Source organism: Mastigoproctus giganteus, chromosome 1 (genome assembly GCF_048544385.1).
Source record: "Mastigoproctus giganteus isolate SK-2022 chromosome 1, ASM4854438v1, whole genome shotgun sequence".
Classification (NCBI taxonomy): Eukaryota; Metazoa; Arthropoda; class Arachnida; order Uropygi; family Thelyphonidae; genus Mastigoproctus; species Mastigoproctus giganteus.
In genome coordinates this window covers 267,576,965-267,593,069 of record NC_143575.1, presented here as the reverse complement: position 1 = coordinate 267,593,069, position 16,105 = coordinate 267,576,965, and the positions used below count along the sequence as shown (strand labels likewise).

At 36.0% G+C, this 16,105-nt stretch overlaps 1 protein-coding gene and 1 pseudogene across 1 annotated transcript in view; both read left to right on the top strand.

The window, feature by feature from the left end:
• Positions 1-7,430: 7,430 nt before the first annotated feature.
• On the top strand, positions 7,431-8,141 carry LOC150091955 (proteasome subunit alpha type-2 pseudogene; annotated as a pseudogene).
• A 4,272-nt stretch (positions 8,142-12,413) lies between these two features.
• Positions 12,414-16,105, top strand: part of LOC150091954 (uncharacterized) — a 103,958-nt gene continuing 100,266 nt past the window's right edge. The window contains exons 1-2 of the mRNA XM_090370434.1: positions 12,414-12,568; positions 12,843-13,085. Of these exons, the coding sequence (XP_090226560.1) occupies positions 12,414-12,568; positions 12,843-13,085 (398 nt within the window). The remainder of the gene's footprint in view (positions 12,569-12,842; positions 13,086-16,105) is intronic.

The following is a 16,105-nucleotide window of genomic DNA, read 5'->3' as shown; positions in this document are numbered from 1 at the left end:
AAAGTAATCCGGGACCATCTGGACAGGCATGCAATTATACGGCAATCACAGCATGGATTTCTTAAGGGGTCTTGTTTAACCAATCTGATAGGTTACTCTAATGCAGTGACAAAGAAAGTGGACGCAAAAAATTTGACATCATATACATGGATTTCAGGAAGGCTTTTAATATTGTTGCACATAACAGACTGCTATACAAAACGTAGCATTGTGGCATTAAGGGAAAGCTACTGATATGGATAAAAGGAGGGTTAAGTGGAAGAAGACAGAGAGCGGTTATCAATGGGCACTGCTTCTCATGGACTAATGTTATTAGTGAAGTTTCCCATGGTCCATTGATGGGCTCATTGCGGTTTTCAATATTTATCAATGATATTGATGAAGGTATATCAGGCTTAATGTCTAAGTTTGCAGATGATGCAAAGGTTGGCAGGGTGGTTAACGACAGTGATCAGGGTGAGATCTAGAAAAGGGTCAATCTGCTGAGAAATGGCAGCTAAAGTTTAACTTTGGCAAATACAAAGTACTCCATATGAGTAGCAATAACCCTAGAATGAGTTATCAACTGTGAAATACTACACTCAGGGTCATCATCATCAGCCATTTTCAATCCACTGCAGGATGAAGGCCTCTCCAGCAACTTTCCAGTTCCTTCTGTTTTGAGCACTGGCCATCCATTTACTACTCAAAAACTCATGAATTTCATCTATCCACCTCCGCCTTTGTCTTCCAGGTTTTCTTCTAGCTCCTCTTGGGTACCATTCTGTTATTTTCTTAGTCCATCTGTCATCATGTCTTCGAGCTATGTGTCCTGCCCAAGACCATTTTAGTTCTTTAGTTTTGATAAGAATGTCCTTTACTTGAGTTTGCTGCCTAATCCACGTGTTTCTCTTCTTATCTAACAGTCTGATTCCCAATATAATTCGTTCCATTCTTCGCTGTGTAGTTCTTAGCTTCTCTTCCATTCTTTTGGTGAGTGCCCAAGTTTCACTTCCATAAGTCATGGTGGGGAGTATACATTGGTTCATTATTTTACGTTTCAGACAAACTGGGATATTGCTCTACAGTATGTGACTATATTTCCTGAATGCTATCCATCCAAAATTTATTCTTCTCTTGACTTCCAGCCATTTATCATTATTACAGCTAATAACTTGTCCCAGATAAGTATATGACTCCACCTTTTCAATTACTGCTCCTTCAATCATTATTTCCCTTTCCGTGGCATACTTGTTCATCATTACTTTTGTTTTAGCCATATTCATCTTTAGTCCAAAATCCTTACTAACTGTGCATAACTGATTAAGATTTTCCTCTAATTCTTTGGGATCGTGGCTTATGACCACAATGTCATCTGCAAATCGTAAATGGTTTAGGTACTCTCCGTTCACATTGACTCCTTTCTGCGACCAGTCTAATCTTCTGAAAGCTTCCTCAAGGGCAGCAGTAAACAGCTTCGGAGATATTGTGTCTCCTTGTCGAACTCCTTTCTCGATTTTAAATTTGCTACTGTCTTTGTCTAGTCTAATAAAGGATGTAGCACTCTCATATATTTTCTTCAAAATCATAATATATGGAGTATCTATGCCTTGTCTTTCCAGTGCCCGAAACATTGCCTTATGCTGTATGGAGTCAAATGCCTTTTCATAATCCACAAATGCCAGGCATAATGGTGTTTGATATTTATTCGCTTTCTCCATTAGCTGTGATATTACTTGAAGGTGATCCATAGTTGAGAATCCTGTCCTAAAGCCAGCTTGCTCTTTTGGTTGATTCTCATCAAGTATTCTTTCTAATCTGTTAGTAATGACCCTTGTGAACAACTTGTAGATATGGGATAACAAGCTAATTGGTCTATAATTTCCAATTTCTGATTTATCTCCTTTCTTATGCAGCAAAACTATGATTGCATTATTCCACTGCTTAGGCATCACACCTTTTCTAATGCACTTTGTGAAGAGCCTTGCCAGTTTTTGTGTTATGTCTCTTCCTCCCAATTTTAACAACTCTACAGTAACTTCATCTTCCCCCGGGGCTTTCCGATTCTTCATTTTCTTCAATGCATGTTCTACCTCATCAGGAAGAATATCGGGTATGTCGTATGTGTTGCTACTTTGAAATCCATCTTCCCCACTGCTGGCATCATTCCCCTGCTCCTTGTATAATTCTCTATAGTAGTCTTCTGCTATTTGAATTATGCCTTCTCTGCTGTGTATAAGTACACCATCGCTATTCTTCAGTTTCAGTATCATTTGTCTTTCTGTATTACTGCTCATGGCTGCTGATTTAAATCCTTTGTTTTCCCTTAATGCTTGTTCTACTTTTCTTGTGTTAAATCTTCTTATGTCCTCTCTGAGTCTCTTTCTAATGGCTTTGCATAACTCAGTATACTCAATTTTCTCCCTGTCAGTGTTTTTCCTGCTCTTCATTTGTCGTCTTTGGTTCATCATGACAACTGTTTCTTGACTAATTTTTTCTTCTTTGGATTTCTGTTTCCCTATAGGTTTCTTGGGCTTTATCACTTTCAGAAAGTTGTAATATTCCTCGTCGATATCTTGGCCCTGAGCAGTCTGCAGAAGCTCAAACTTGTTCTTAAGTTCCAGTACATACTTTTTTTTCTCCTCTTCTGTTATTTCAAAGACCTTTGTATTATTTACTCGAGTCAGTTTTTTCCTTTCCTTTCCTACATCTATATCAAGTGTACATCTTACCATTCTGTGATCACTTCCAACATTTACCTTATTCAGGACGGTAACATCATTCACAATATATCTTCTGTTAGTGAGGATGAAGTCGATTTCATTAGTTGTTAATCCATTTGGACTCTTCCATGTCCACTTTCTGTTCGCCCTTTTCTTGAAAAAAGTGTTCATTACTGACAGTCCTTGAGATTCTGCAAATTACACAAGTCTTTCACCTCTTTTATTTCTTTCACCAATTCCAAAATTTCCTATAGTTCCTCTTTCTGCGCCGTTTTGCCTTTTTCCAACCTTAGCATTGAAGTCCCCCATAATAATAGTGTAGTGGGTTTTCTGCTCATCTAGAAGACTCTCAATTTCAGTGTATATTTCTTCAACCTCTTCATCATCATGGCTTGATGTTGGTGCATAAATCATTATAATCTTTAGCTTATACCTCTTAGAAATCTTGAATATTAGTCTTGACACCCTTGGTGATGCACTTTTGAATTCCAAAATGTTGTTTTTTATATCTTTATGGACCAGAAAGCCAACACCACTTTCACTCCTTTCACTATTTCCATTGGTGTACAGCAGATTTCCACTTGATAAACTTATAAGTGATTCATTTCTTCTTCTTGTTTCAGCCAAACCGATGATATTCCAATTCACATTTTCTAATTCCTTTTCCAGCTCTAATATCCTGTTTTCACACTCAGGGTAGTGGAGAGTGAAAAAGACCTGGGGTAATTGTGTAGTCAGACATGAAATTCTCTGCGCAGGGTAAGCATACTACCAGGACAGCTCATGGGCTTTTGTCAATAATATACAGAAACTTTGCTAGTAGGGACAAGGAGACGATTATTCCCTCTGTATAAGGCCATGGTTATTCCTCATCTTGAGTACTGCATACAGTTCTGTACGTTTCACTTTAGGGCGGATGTAGATCTGCTGGAACTGGTGCAGAGAAGGCAACTAGATTAGTGAAGGGAAGAAAAGGGTGCTCTTACCTAGAAAGGCTTCAGTTGTTCAAATTGCACCAGTGGGGAGATCGGATTGAGATGGTATTCTTCTTCTTGCTGAGACTATACTCATGAGGGGACATAAATTCAATTTGAAGAAGGGTGGTTGCAGGATAGACGTGCGGAAGTTTGCCTTCAGCCAGCAGGTGGTCGATTGTTTGAACAGACTTCCATTCGTTCTTTTGAAAGTTGATGAGTTGAAGAAATTCAAGGGATAACTAGATAAATTCTTGGAGAGTACGGATGGATGAACTGTGTACGTTTTTTTTTTTTTTTTTTTGTTTTTGGCGGTGCTATATAAGTTTTCTTTCTTCATCATATGGCATATACTACTACTACACGCACAATGGAACATAAATTCAAAATGAGGAAGGATGGTTGCAGATCGGAGGTAGGATAATTTGCCATCAGCCAAAAGGTCTTTGGGATTGTTGATTTTTGGAAAAAATTCCTTAGCATTAGCTGAGGCATATGATGCAAGAAAGCAAACTTATACAGCATCAGCCAAAAAAAAAAAAAAAAACCCTTCCCATTTCAGCCATCTGGTTACTCGAAATGTTTGTCTGTTTGTCTAGTTCAAGGAAGAACTAGATAAACTAGGTTCAAAGAAGAACGAGATAAACTTTAAGACGAGATGAACACGTGAAATGCGAACTTTTTTTTAACTAGATACATTTTTAGAGTAATATTTATTTATTTATTTTTAAATAGACAAGCTCTTAGAGAGGGTGGACAGATGAAATGGGAAGTGTTTTTTTTTTTTTTTTTTTTTTTTTTTTGGCGTGGGGAGGTGGGGGAGCTGTGCTGTATAAGCTTGGTTTTTTGTATCATTTGCTATAACACTACTATAACTACTGACGCGTTCTTGCTTTTTTTAATTTTATTATATGGTCAAATTAACTGGTCCCGGTCGAGAGTTACATGACTTCTTCTCCAGGTAGCTTTTTTTAAAACTCGAAATCAGGAATACACAGTTTATAAACATAAAATATCAATAATACATGACCACAGGTTTCAATTTGTTTGTTTTTCTGTTTATAATGCAGCACAACCACACTTGTTCAGAGCAGTTTAAAAGTATTAATTTCTACAATGAATACAAAACTTTAAACCATATTTAACAATCAGGCGAATTGAATTACGATCCACTCAAATACATGTACTGCTCTGCACACCACCCGCGTTTGACTACTGAACATGTCTGCGCTCCTTTTAAAAAACAACACTAAGCACCGTTGTGATTTTCTCGATGTAAATTCTAAATCAATTAGCGGATGTTTGGTTTTCAGGTTGTACAAAATGATGGTTTGCGCGTGTAACACAGTGGTATTGTCACCGTCCTCCCCACGCCGGGTGGAAAAGGCATGGGTTCGAATCCCGTCGATGATGCGAGGAACTTTAATGGGTTGTTTTCACTCTATGGCTGAGTTAGTTGGTTCAGGTGTTGATAGCAAGGTTTTTTCCCCAGAAAATGGAGTTTTATCGTCCAGCAAAACAGGCAAATCGACCAGAGAACACACTCAATTTACAAACAAAATAAATATATGGGTAGATGTAATCATTTACGGGTGACTCTAATATGATAATTTGCTTTTTGTTTGTACAAAATGACATCCTGCGTGTGTAGCACACTTTAATGGGCTCTTTTCTGTACAACCTGAAAACTCCATGGCTGAGTTACTCGGTCTGAGGCGTAGATAGCAAGATTTTCCCCCAGAAACTGTGGTTTTTCACACATGGGTAGATGTAATCAATTACGGGTGACCCTAATAAATAAATAAATAAATATATATATATATATATATATATATACATTTTTTTTTTTTTTTTTTTTTGTGTACAAAATGGCTAGGTCTGGTGAGTAGAGTGTATGTTCACATACAGGGATTTGTTTTTTTGGCCAGAAACGCTCTGTTCAGTGTGCTCTCTGTTCAACAGTACAGAGAGCACATTGTGTGCTGGAGCAGTGTCTTGATGAAGCGTCCAACCACCTGCCACAGTTCAGGTTTCTTCCTTTGAATTTTTTCACACAGCTTTGTCAGAGAATTTCAGTGTAGTGTGGCAGTCTGATTTGGTGGGATGTATTTAGCCATAGTAATTCCTTTGATATTGAAGAAAATAAGAATCATGATTTTCATTTTTTATTTTGACATGGGTTTTTTTTTGCTTTTCATTGCATTGTAGTTATAGCTCGGACACAGCATGGTTTTGTTAAGGGGAAGTCTTGCCTGACCAATTTGATTGGATACTATGATGCAGTCACAAAGGAACTGGATGCAGGGAATAACTTTGATATTATATACTTGGATCTTAGAAAGGCTTTTGATACTGTTGTACATGGAAGACTGCTGCACAAATTGAGCAGTGTGACATTGGAGGCAAATTGCTGCTGTGGATAAAGGGGTGGCTGAGGGGGAGAAGACAGAGAGTGGTAATCAATGGACACTGCTCGTCGTGGACTAATGTTATTAGTGGAGTCCCTCAGGGCTCAGTGTTGGGTCCATTATTGTTTTCTGTATTCATAAATGATATTGATGATGGTATATCAAGCTTAATGTCGAAGTTTGCAGACGATACAAAGGTAGGCAGGGTTGTCAAGGACACTACTGACACTATGCTGCTGCAACAGGATCTGGAAAGGTTGAGCAGATGGGCTGAGAGGTGGTAAATGAAGTTTAACATTGACAAATGTAAAGTACTACACATGGGAAACAGCAACCCCAGAGCAACGTATCAACTCTGTGGTACTACACTGACAGTGGTAGAGAATGAAAGGGACCTGGGGGTGGTTGTGCAGGCAGATATGAAGTTCTCTGAGCAGTGCAGACAGGCTGCAAGAGTAGCTCATGGTGTATTGTCAATGATATATAGGAATTTTTCTAGCAAGGATAAGGAGGTGATTATTCCCTTGTATAAGGCAATGGTCAGGCCACACCTAAAGTACTGTATACATGTCTGGAGGCCTCATTTCAAGAAGGATGTAGAGCTAGAGCTGCTGGAACGAGTACAGAGAAGGGCAACAAGATTAGTGAATGGAACAAAGGGTTGCTCTTATGAATAAAGGCTTAAGGTTTGCAAATTACAGTGTCTTGAGACTAGGCACCAGCGAGGTGATCTGATAGAGGCGTATAAAACTTTGAATGGTTTGAGCATGCTCAATGCTGATGGGATTCTTCCTCTCGCTCAGAATGATCACCTGAGAGGGTATAAATTCAAATTGAGGAAAGACTGATGTAGGATAGACGTGCGGAAATTTGCCTTTAGCCAGCGGGTGGTTGGTTGGTGGAACAGACTTCCATCCCTTGTCGTGGAAGTTGATAGCCTAAATAAGTTTAAGGCTCAGCTGGACAGGTATTTTGAACGAACAGAGGGGTGAAGTGGAAGTGGTGTTTTTTTTTTTTTTTTTTTTTTTTGGCCGATGCTGCATAAGCTTGCTTTCTTGCATCAAATGCCTCTACTAATGCTAAAATGATAAAAAAACTAAACTTATAGGGGAGAGCTATATAAGAGAAATTTTAGAAAAATAACCAAAATGGAATTATGGAAAAATAAGGAGATTTTTATTGATTTACTAACATGTGCACCCAGTAGGTGGTGCTGCATTTATAGTTTCACTGCGTGAAAATTAGCATAACCACAGCAGACGACGAGATGTTGTCTTGTTCAAGTAGAGTTATTGATAATTAGGTTAATTTGTTCGACCTGAGGTATAGTGTATTTTAATTGAAATATGTCCAGCGAGCGTTATAGCTTTTCATTGACAACCTTTAGCCCTTCTGGGAAATTGGTGCAGATTGAATATGCTCTTTCAGCTGTGGCTGCTGGCTCGAAGTCAGTTGGAATAAAAGCAATGGATGGAGTCGTGCTAGCAGTTGAGAAGAAGCAGAGCTCGAATCTGTTTGAATCACAATGTATTTCTAAGGTTCAGATGATAACACGTAACATAGGAATGACATATAGTGGCATGGGTCCTGACTTCAGATTACTGGTGAGAAGGGCACGGAAATTAGCTAATGAGTATTTTACAGTTCATAACGAACACATTCCTGTAAATCAGTTAGTGGAAAGGATTGCGTATGTTATGCAAGAATTCACTCAGACTGGAGGTGTTCGCCCGTTTGGTGTTTCCATTCTCATTGCAGGATTTGATCCGACAGGGAAGCCTAATCTTTTTCAGTGTGATCCTTCAGGCTCATACTTTGCATGGAAAGCCGCAGTCATAGGAAAGGATGAGGTGAATACCAAAACATTCCTTGAAAAAAGATACACTAGTGATATAGAAATGGAAGATGCAATTCACCTTGCCATTTTTGCACTCAGAGAAGGATATGAAGGACAGATGACGGAATATAACGTGGAAATCGCCAAATGCACTGCTAAAGGTTTTCACAGACTCACTCCTGATGAAATTAAGGATTACATTGCAATTATAGAACATTAGCTTATTTTTATTTTTTTTCCAAAACTGTTTCTTATTGGTGACTTATGAGGTATAAATGTTACTGTTTATTTCTTAAAGCTAATAAGACCTGTTATATAATTATGCAGTACTATTTTACTTATTTTTTCCTGTTTTTTTTTTTTTTTTTTTTTGTTATTGTTACTAGTTTCTGTACATTTGGCTCATGTAACTTAATAAAAACATTTTCTTAAAAGAGATCTGAAGCACACTAGATCTCAAAGTTGTCTTATTGGTACTTCTTACTGCATTTATATTACTTAGTAGTAACTTAATATATACATATATGTCATAGAGTGGTAAATTATTTCAGCTAAGGATTTCCATTTAAGCCTTGTTTAATATATTTTACTTGATAGTGTAGCACTGTTATAACTTTATTTTAATATATATATATTTTTTTGTAGCTTTAAAAGTGTAATAATTGATACATACATTTTGAAGTTTTTAAGTATGTATAGTATTTGAAACATAATTGGATTAAGCTATAACAGAAACTATTAATACAAATGCAAAATTGTATATTAAATTGGTTTGGTTTAGATCATTATTTCTGTTTATAGTAAATTCCATATATTTGTTTGACATCTTTTTTTTATAATGGCAATATACAGGTTATGAGAATACTTGTAATATTTTATATTTTGCCAGGAAATACTGCATAATGTGGATAAAAGAAAGTTTCTGTAATGCAGTATTTTTAACAAGGATTTAAAAAAAACCAATAAATTTTGTTTGTCAACTATTTATATTGATTGCTGTTGTTTATTTACAAGATGAAAGCTGAAACACACCGCTTGAAAATTGCAAATGAAATTATACTTGTTGAAATTCACTGACCTTTTCATATTTTAGTCTAACAACCAACTTTAATAAGAAAGCACATTTGCTTATAAATTTCTTTTTAACTTAAGATAAAATATGTTTAGGTCTATTATTCATTAACTATCCTCATTATGTAAATATTTATACACTAAGCCATTGATATCATTATTTAGCTAGCATATGTTTAGCTAAATAATTCTAATTAGAGTAATTAATATATTTTAGAAATTGAGAAGCAAATCAAATGATAATAAATCGAAATGTTAAGCAAGATGTAAGAATACTGTCTTATAAGCAGTATTCTTTTTAAGACAGTTTTTAAAATGCCAAAAGGTGTATTAGGTTCAAATATTAAAAATGTTAGGGTAGGGACATTCCTGATCGCTAATTATGTATTTTTGGAAATAGAATTTAATTTTTATTATTTTTGAATTTACATTTTTAATTAAAATTTATTTTTAAATATTTTTTTTAAATTTTAAATTAATTTTTTAAATTAAATAATTACGGTTGTTATAAAAATTAAATGAAATCAAATATTATTAAAAATTGATATTTTAAAAGTCACTGTGAAACTGTGTTTTGTAATATGCTAGTTTTAAACTCAGTGGATGCATAATATTTAAATGCTGCCTACATGACTGTGGGCTGTACAATGTAAAGGAGTGGGCAATATGTGTCCTGCCCACCTGAATTTGGATATAAGCTTTAAATAAGTAACAGTCCCCTTTGGAGAAGTACTATTCATTTTTGTTGCAATAATGAGACAACTTATTGTGATAGCCTCACGTTATGAGGGGGTTAAATGCTTGTCTTAATCATTTGTAGTTTAAAGGAAAAGATCTCTTTTCTTTAAAAGTTAATTCTAACAATAATAATTGTACTTCTATTTCTGTTTTTAATGATTTAAGCAAACTGAGACTCCCTAAGAACAAATAAAGTCATGCTCAATGCATTTATTTAGTGCACTTCTCTTCTCAGTTTTATTGTTCTACTCTTTATATCACATCAGACTGATTCAATGCTATTCTGATGTTTCCATCCAGTGATTATACTCTTCTTGAATCTGTATGTTTACTGATCAGGTGCATAACCTCTCCTTCCCTTCTGTCATTCCTCTTTCCTGTATACCAGGGGTTGGCAACCTTTTTTGATTTAATAAAAATAATCTAAAGAGCTGCACCTTAGCTGAACCTGGGATGGGGAAGGGAGTTTTTTTAAGAAATGGAATAGAGTAGGTAGGTGTTCTTGATTTATTTTTAAATATAGTTCATGTTCGAAAATATTTGCTCACGGAAATCGTTTGTCGTATATGTGGGCTAAAAGTTAAAGAGCCGCAGTTACACGTTCAGAGAGCTGCAGGTTGCCGACCCCTGCTGTATACACCGTATGTGGTGGTGTTTTGATTTTTAAAACTAAAAAGTTTCAGAAATCATTATAATTATAGCTAATGTTTCTAAATTTAAAACTAAACTATTAATAATTCAGCACTTATCTCTTGTTCACGTGAAGTACAAGAAAATGTGTCTAAAAAAGCATTCAATCAGGTTCCAGTTGTTCAGTAGACACAACCAAGCTGTATTGCTAGAATGACTTCTATGTATGGAATCCTGTGCACCCGCAGAAACTTGCACATATGCATTACCCATTGCTGGCTGACTAGAAGTCTACACCAAAACAGTCACATTAGACATTTCCTTTCCAATTTCACTTACCCCGAACCAGCCCTCTACAAATTCCTCAGGCCACCACTGGTATTTGCAATATTCTAATTCTGCATCTAGAATGTGTCAGAAAGGCATCTTTTTTTTTGATATGCCTACATTATATCTGCATTAGAAGATATAATATACATTATATCTGCATTAGAGCTAGAACTAGGGGACATAAATTCAAGTTACGGGGGGGAAATGTTTAGATTGGACTGCAGGAAGTTTTATTTTAGCCAGCGAGTTATAAATTACTGGAATAAGTTGCCTTTATGGGTGGTAGAGGCCGACAGTTTGGGGAAATTCAAAGGTCATCTGGATGGTACTTTCGGGTAAGGGAAGTGCATAGGATGATAGGTTTAATTTCCTCTTTTTTTTTTTCTTTATTAATTATTATTTATTTATTTTTTTATTTATTTTTTTTTTCTTTTTTTTTTTTCTTTTTATCATTGTTTTGTTCGGATTTTTTTTTTTTTTTTTTTTTGGCTGGTGCGGTATAAGCCATAGGCTTTCTTGCACCATGCGGCCATTACTAATACTAATACTAATTAGTTAATATAGCCAATGTTTTGAACAAACAGATGAGAAGCATTTCAGGTCCTTTCTATCCCAAACTTGGGCCACATTGTTGCTTGTGACAGTGCTTTTCCCAGGAATTTTTCAGTTAGATATTTGGTTAGTTTTATCACTATAACCAATAAGTCTCTGTTGCTGTTACAGCCAGTTTTGGCCCTTTGGGTAATAGTTGGGGGGGATGTCATACTTTAAATATGGTCAAAATAGAAATTTTCATTAAATGGGACCCTCATTAAAAGAGTGTGATAAACTGCAATGGTCTTCTGGTCTATTTATAACCCTGATCATAAAGTTATAAGTAGTCCCCCTCCCTCCCTCTTCTTCCTCCAGCTGAGAATACTTTTTCTACTACTTTGTAAATTATTGTATATACAAATAGGACAATTCTTTGAATCTGCAAAAACAGGTTCAAAGAATTGAATCTGCTTATGCATTTAGCTGCAGTAAAATGTTTAATTTCTATACACCTCCCCCCAATTGAGCCCATCCTATCTTTGAGTAGCAGTTTCCCAAAAAAATCACGACTGCCTCAATAGCATCAGCAAATATTCTTGCATTTCTCCTATTCAAGCATATCCCATCTCTTTAACAGTTGTCTCTTTTATCAATAAGTGCAGACTGCTGAGAAAGGTCCTGTATCATGAACCGTGCACAATCTTTCTGCTCTGGAGATGGTTGAAGCTAGGGCCACGTACTCCCTCCAGTGGCAAAATATGCTTCCAGGTCCACAATGGGGGGACAATGTCTGCTCCCTCACCAAAGTGATGGTGGTGGGGCCAGAATTTGCCTCTGGTTCTATCGTGACTTTTTCTCAACACCACTCATAACTATGAAGTAAGATCTGAGTTTGTTTATTTTTAATATTATTAATACTATATTATAAATTTTAAAAGCTTGGATATGCTTGCATAAATTATAATAGATAAAGAGAAAATATAAATGAATGAATGCTAATTTATAAAATCAAAAATGTTTGAAAACCAGAAATTGAGGAATTCATTATTTGGCTGGCTCGAGTTATTTATGAATCCAAATCTGTTATATATTTCTTGATGATGTATTTTCATGTGTTGTCTTTCTAGGGTTGTTGTTTACACCTTCGTTTCCATTATCACTTAACACATTTCGCGCATCAATTGAAAATATGTGCTATAATAAGAGTAATGGAGAAGATTTGGTAAATGGACAAGAGCTGCCAATGCCAACAAGTATTGAGTATTTCATCTCTATTGTGGAACAACTAGAACGTAACTATACAAGTCGTACATTAGAAAAAATTGTAGAAGACCTGTTAAACAAGTAAGCAAATGACAGTTTTTAACATAATTTGCATAACTATAAATTTTATATTACTTCATAATCATTCCTATGTTCTTCATAATTTTCTTCCTTATCCTGCTTGATGTCATATTAAAATATGTAAAAATAATGTTGTTAAAACTTAAATATGTATAATATTTTATATTAAGTTAGTTCAGTATTATAGTTATTTCTCTTTGGCTCCATAATTTCAATAATTTTTTCTAGCATAATTCTGCACAATATAAAAATCATTTTAATATATTAATTTCAGATTTAGTATATCTTACTTGCAATATCAGACGATAGCAAATCAGTATGTATTTAAAGAAGATGAAGAGAAAGCAAAACTTGTAGACCTTACAGAAACTATGTTGGGCTTTTCGGACAATGACAACTTGGAAGATGACATGTTTACTGATGGCCAGAAATGTTCCCTTTACTATATGCTATCATACACTATGAACTATACAGTCAGACAAGGAGATCCTTCTGTTTGGCAAAATTCACAGTTGCCGTAAGTAGTTTATAATTTTTTTATCTATATTAGTTAGCTATTTAGGCACATTTCCTTAATTTACTTATATCAAATTAACAATCAGACTAGTCATTCCAAATTCCACACATTATCAGAATTGACTCCAACCAAACATTTTTGCATTCTTTGCTTTCAGTTTTTTTATTCTCTATTTTCCATAATATATATATATTTAAATAATGGCTTAAAAGTTAAAATATAATAACATAAAATAAGAAAATAAATAAATATTAAGGCCGACCGGGCTAGCCGGGTGGGTAAAGTGCCTGCCTGGCAACCCAAAGGTCGCGGGTTCGAATCCCGCCTCGGGCTTGGATCAAAGTACTGCAAAAACCTTGGGAGGTGCATTATGGCCACAGAAGCCGATGCGCCAACAACTACCAAAAAAATAAAAAAATAAATATTAAGCTATCATTAGAGGCAGCAAAATGCACATCCTACACATGATGCCCAGATATAACCGATAATTAATATAAAAAATAAAATAAAACATAAGACAGTAGTATGGCAAAAAACAGTAGAGTGAAAATTAACATAAAAATAAATTAACAAGGAGGGGAAGTAAAGGTAACAAGACATAAACCGTAGCCGAAAGTCCCCAAATAATTCTAATTTTTCTAAATTATTTGGGGACTTTTGGCTACGGTTTATGTCTTGCTACCTTTACTTCCTCCCTTCCTGTTGATTTATTTTTTATGTTAATTTTTGCTCTACTGTTTTTTGCCATACTACTGGCTTATGTTTTATTTTATTTTTTATATGAATTATCGGTTATATATATATATCCTGTATTTTTTTAAAAACACATTTGTTCTTGGCTATCAAATTAGAATTAAGCTGTGCCCCAGCTTAATTCTAAATTTTGTGCACCAGACATCTCACCCGACCATGATATTAAATATTATTATAATAAAAATTTTGAATTTCAATAGCTCCAGGCATTGGTGCCCCTATGTCCTGTTTACTGGGCTTACCACGTTCCACCGGCCCTGTTCAGATGGGACAAACATGTACTTAGCCCTGAGTGAGCTGCATGGGGTTTGATGAGATCCCGGGCAATATTTCAGCAGTTCATGCTTCATCAACTCTGACCACACAGCTGAAACTTCTAATAGCTGTATTTGAAAATGTTTTCTTTTATTTCTCCAATGAAAATTTCAGATATCTTTTAATTATTGCACAATTAGCAAAAATTCATGAATTACTATTGACAGCCAGCTTACTATTAATACTCGTACACTGTCATGTGCAATTATTGAAGCAAACTGGCTTTATAGTTTGCTTACTGACTGCAGGAGAAGAAAAATGCATGGGAAAAATCTCGTGACAGAGAAGAAAAATGCATGAGATGCATATAAATTATCAAGCTACTCTGAAACCTATGGCAGATATAAGCTAGTCTGTAATCAGGTCACAAAGGAGGTTAGGCAGGCGAAGGCAGATCACGAGAAATCTTTGGTAAAGGATGCTAAGAAAAACAGCAAGGATTTCTTTACTTAAACTCTAAAAGGAAGGGGATGAATCTCATTGGTCCACTTGATATTGATGGTTCGACTGTTGATGATCCTGCTCAGATAGCAAACAAACTGAATGAGTATTTTGCATCTACATTCACACATGAGGAGTTATTAAGGTTTGAAAATGGCAGAAGGTTATCAAATTGTAGCAGGGTGCTTAATTATTTTGTAATAACTGAGAGCAAAGTGGAGGAGAAATTGTTGAAGTTAAACATAAGAAAGGCACCTGGGGTGGATGGGATCTATCCAGTTATATTAAAGGAGGGGGCAAAGCAACTAAGCAAACCCTTAGCCATAATTATGAGAGCATCCAGAGCATCCTTGGACTCAGGGGAGGTCCCCACGGCCTGGAGATGGGCAAATGTATCCCCAATTCACAAAGGGGGGATCGAAGGGTGACACGAGTAATTACAGACCAGTTAGTTTAACTTCTGTTCCGGGTAAAATAATGGAGTCACTGGTTAAAGATGCATTGCAGGATCATCTAGACAAGACTGCAGCAATAATTCAGACACAGCACGGGTTTGTTAAGGGAAAGTCTTGTCTGACAAATTTGATAGGATATTATGATGTGGTTACAAAGGAACTGGATGCAAAAAATAATTTTGATATCATATATTTGGATTTCAGGAAAGCTTTTGACACTGTTGTGCATGGAAGACTATTGTACAAATTGGAGCAGAATGGTATTAAGGGTAAGTTGCTACAATGGATAAAAGGATGGTTGAGTGGTAGAAAGCAGAGGGTGGTAATCAATAGGTGCTGCTCTTTGTGGGCTAATGTTATTAGTGGAGCCCCACAGGGTTCGGCGTTGGGTCCACTGTTGTTTTGTATATTTATCAATTATATTGATGAAGGTATATCAGGCTTAGTGTCGAAGTTTGCAGATGATACAAAGGTTGGCAGGGTTGTTAATGACAGTAATGGCAGTATGCTACTGCAACAGGATCTAGAAAATTTGGGCAGATGGGCTAAGAAGTGGCAACTGAAGTTTAACCTTGACAAATGCAAAGTACTGCATATGGGTAGAAGTAACCCCAGAGAAACTTACCAACTGTGTGGTACTACACTTAAGGTGGTAGAAAATGAAAAAGACCTGGGAGTAATTGTGCAGTCAGATATGAAGTTTTCTGAGCAATGCAGAACAGGCTGCCAGGGCAGGTCATGGGGTCTTGTCAATGATATATAGGAATTTTGCTAGCAGGGAAAAGGAGGTAATTGTCCCTCTGTATAAGGCAATGGTCAGGCCGTGGCTTGAGTACTGCGTACAGATCTGGAGGCCTCATTTTAGGAAGGATGTAGATTTGCTTGAGCGTGTACAGAGAAGGACAACAAGATTGGTTAGGGGAACAAAGGGATCCTCTTACCAAGAAAGGCTTAAGTTCTGTAAATTGCAGCATCTGGAGACTAGGCACCTGTGAGGTGATCTGATTGAGGTGTATAAGGCCTTGAATGGTTTGAGCAGGCTCAATGCTGATAGGA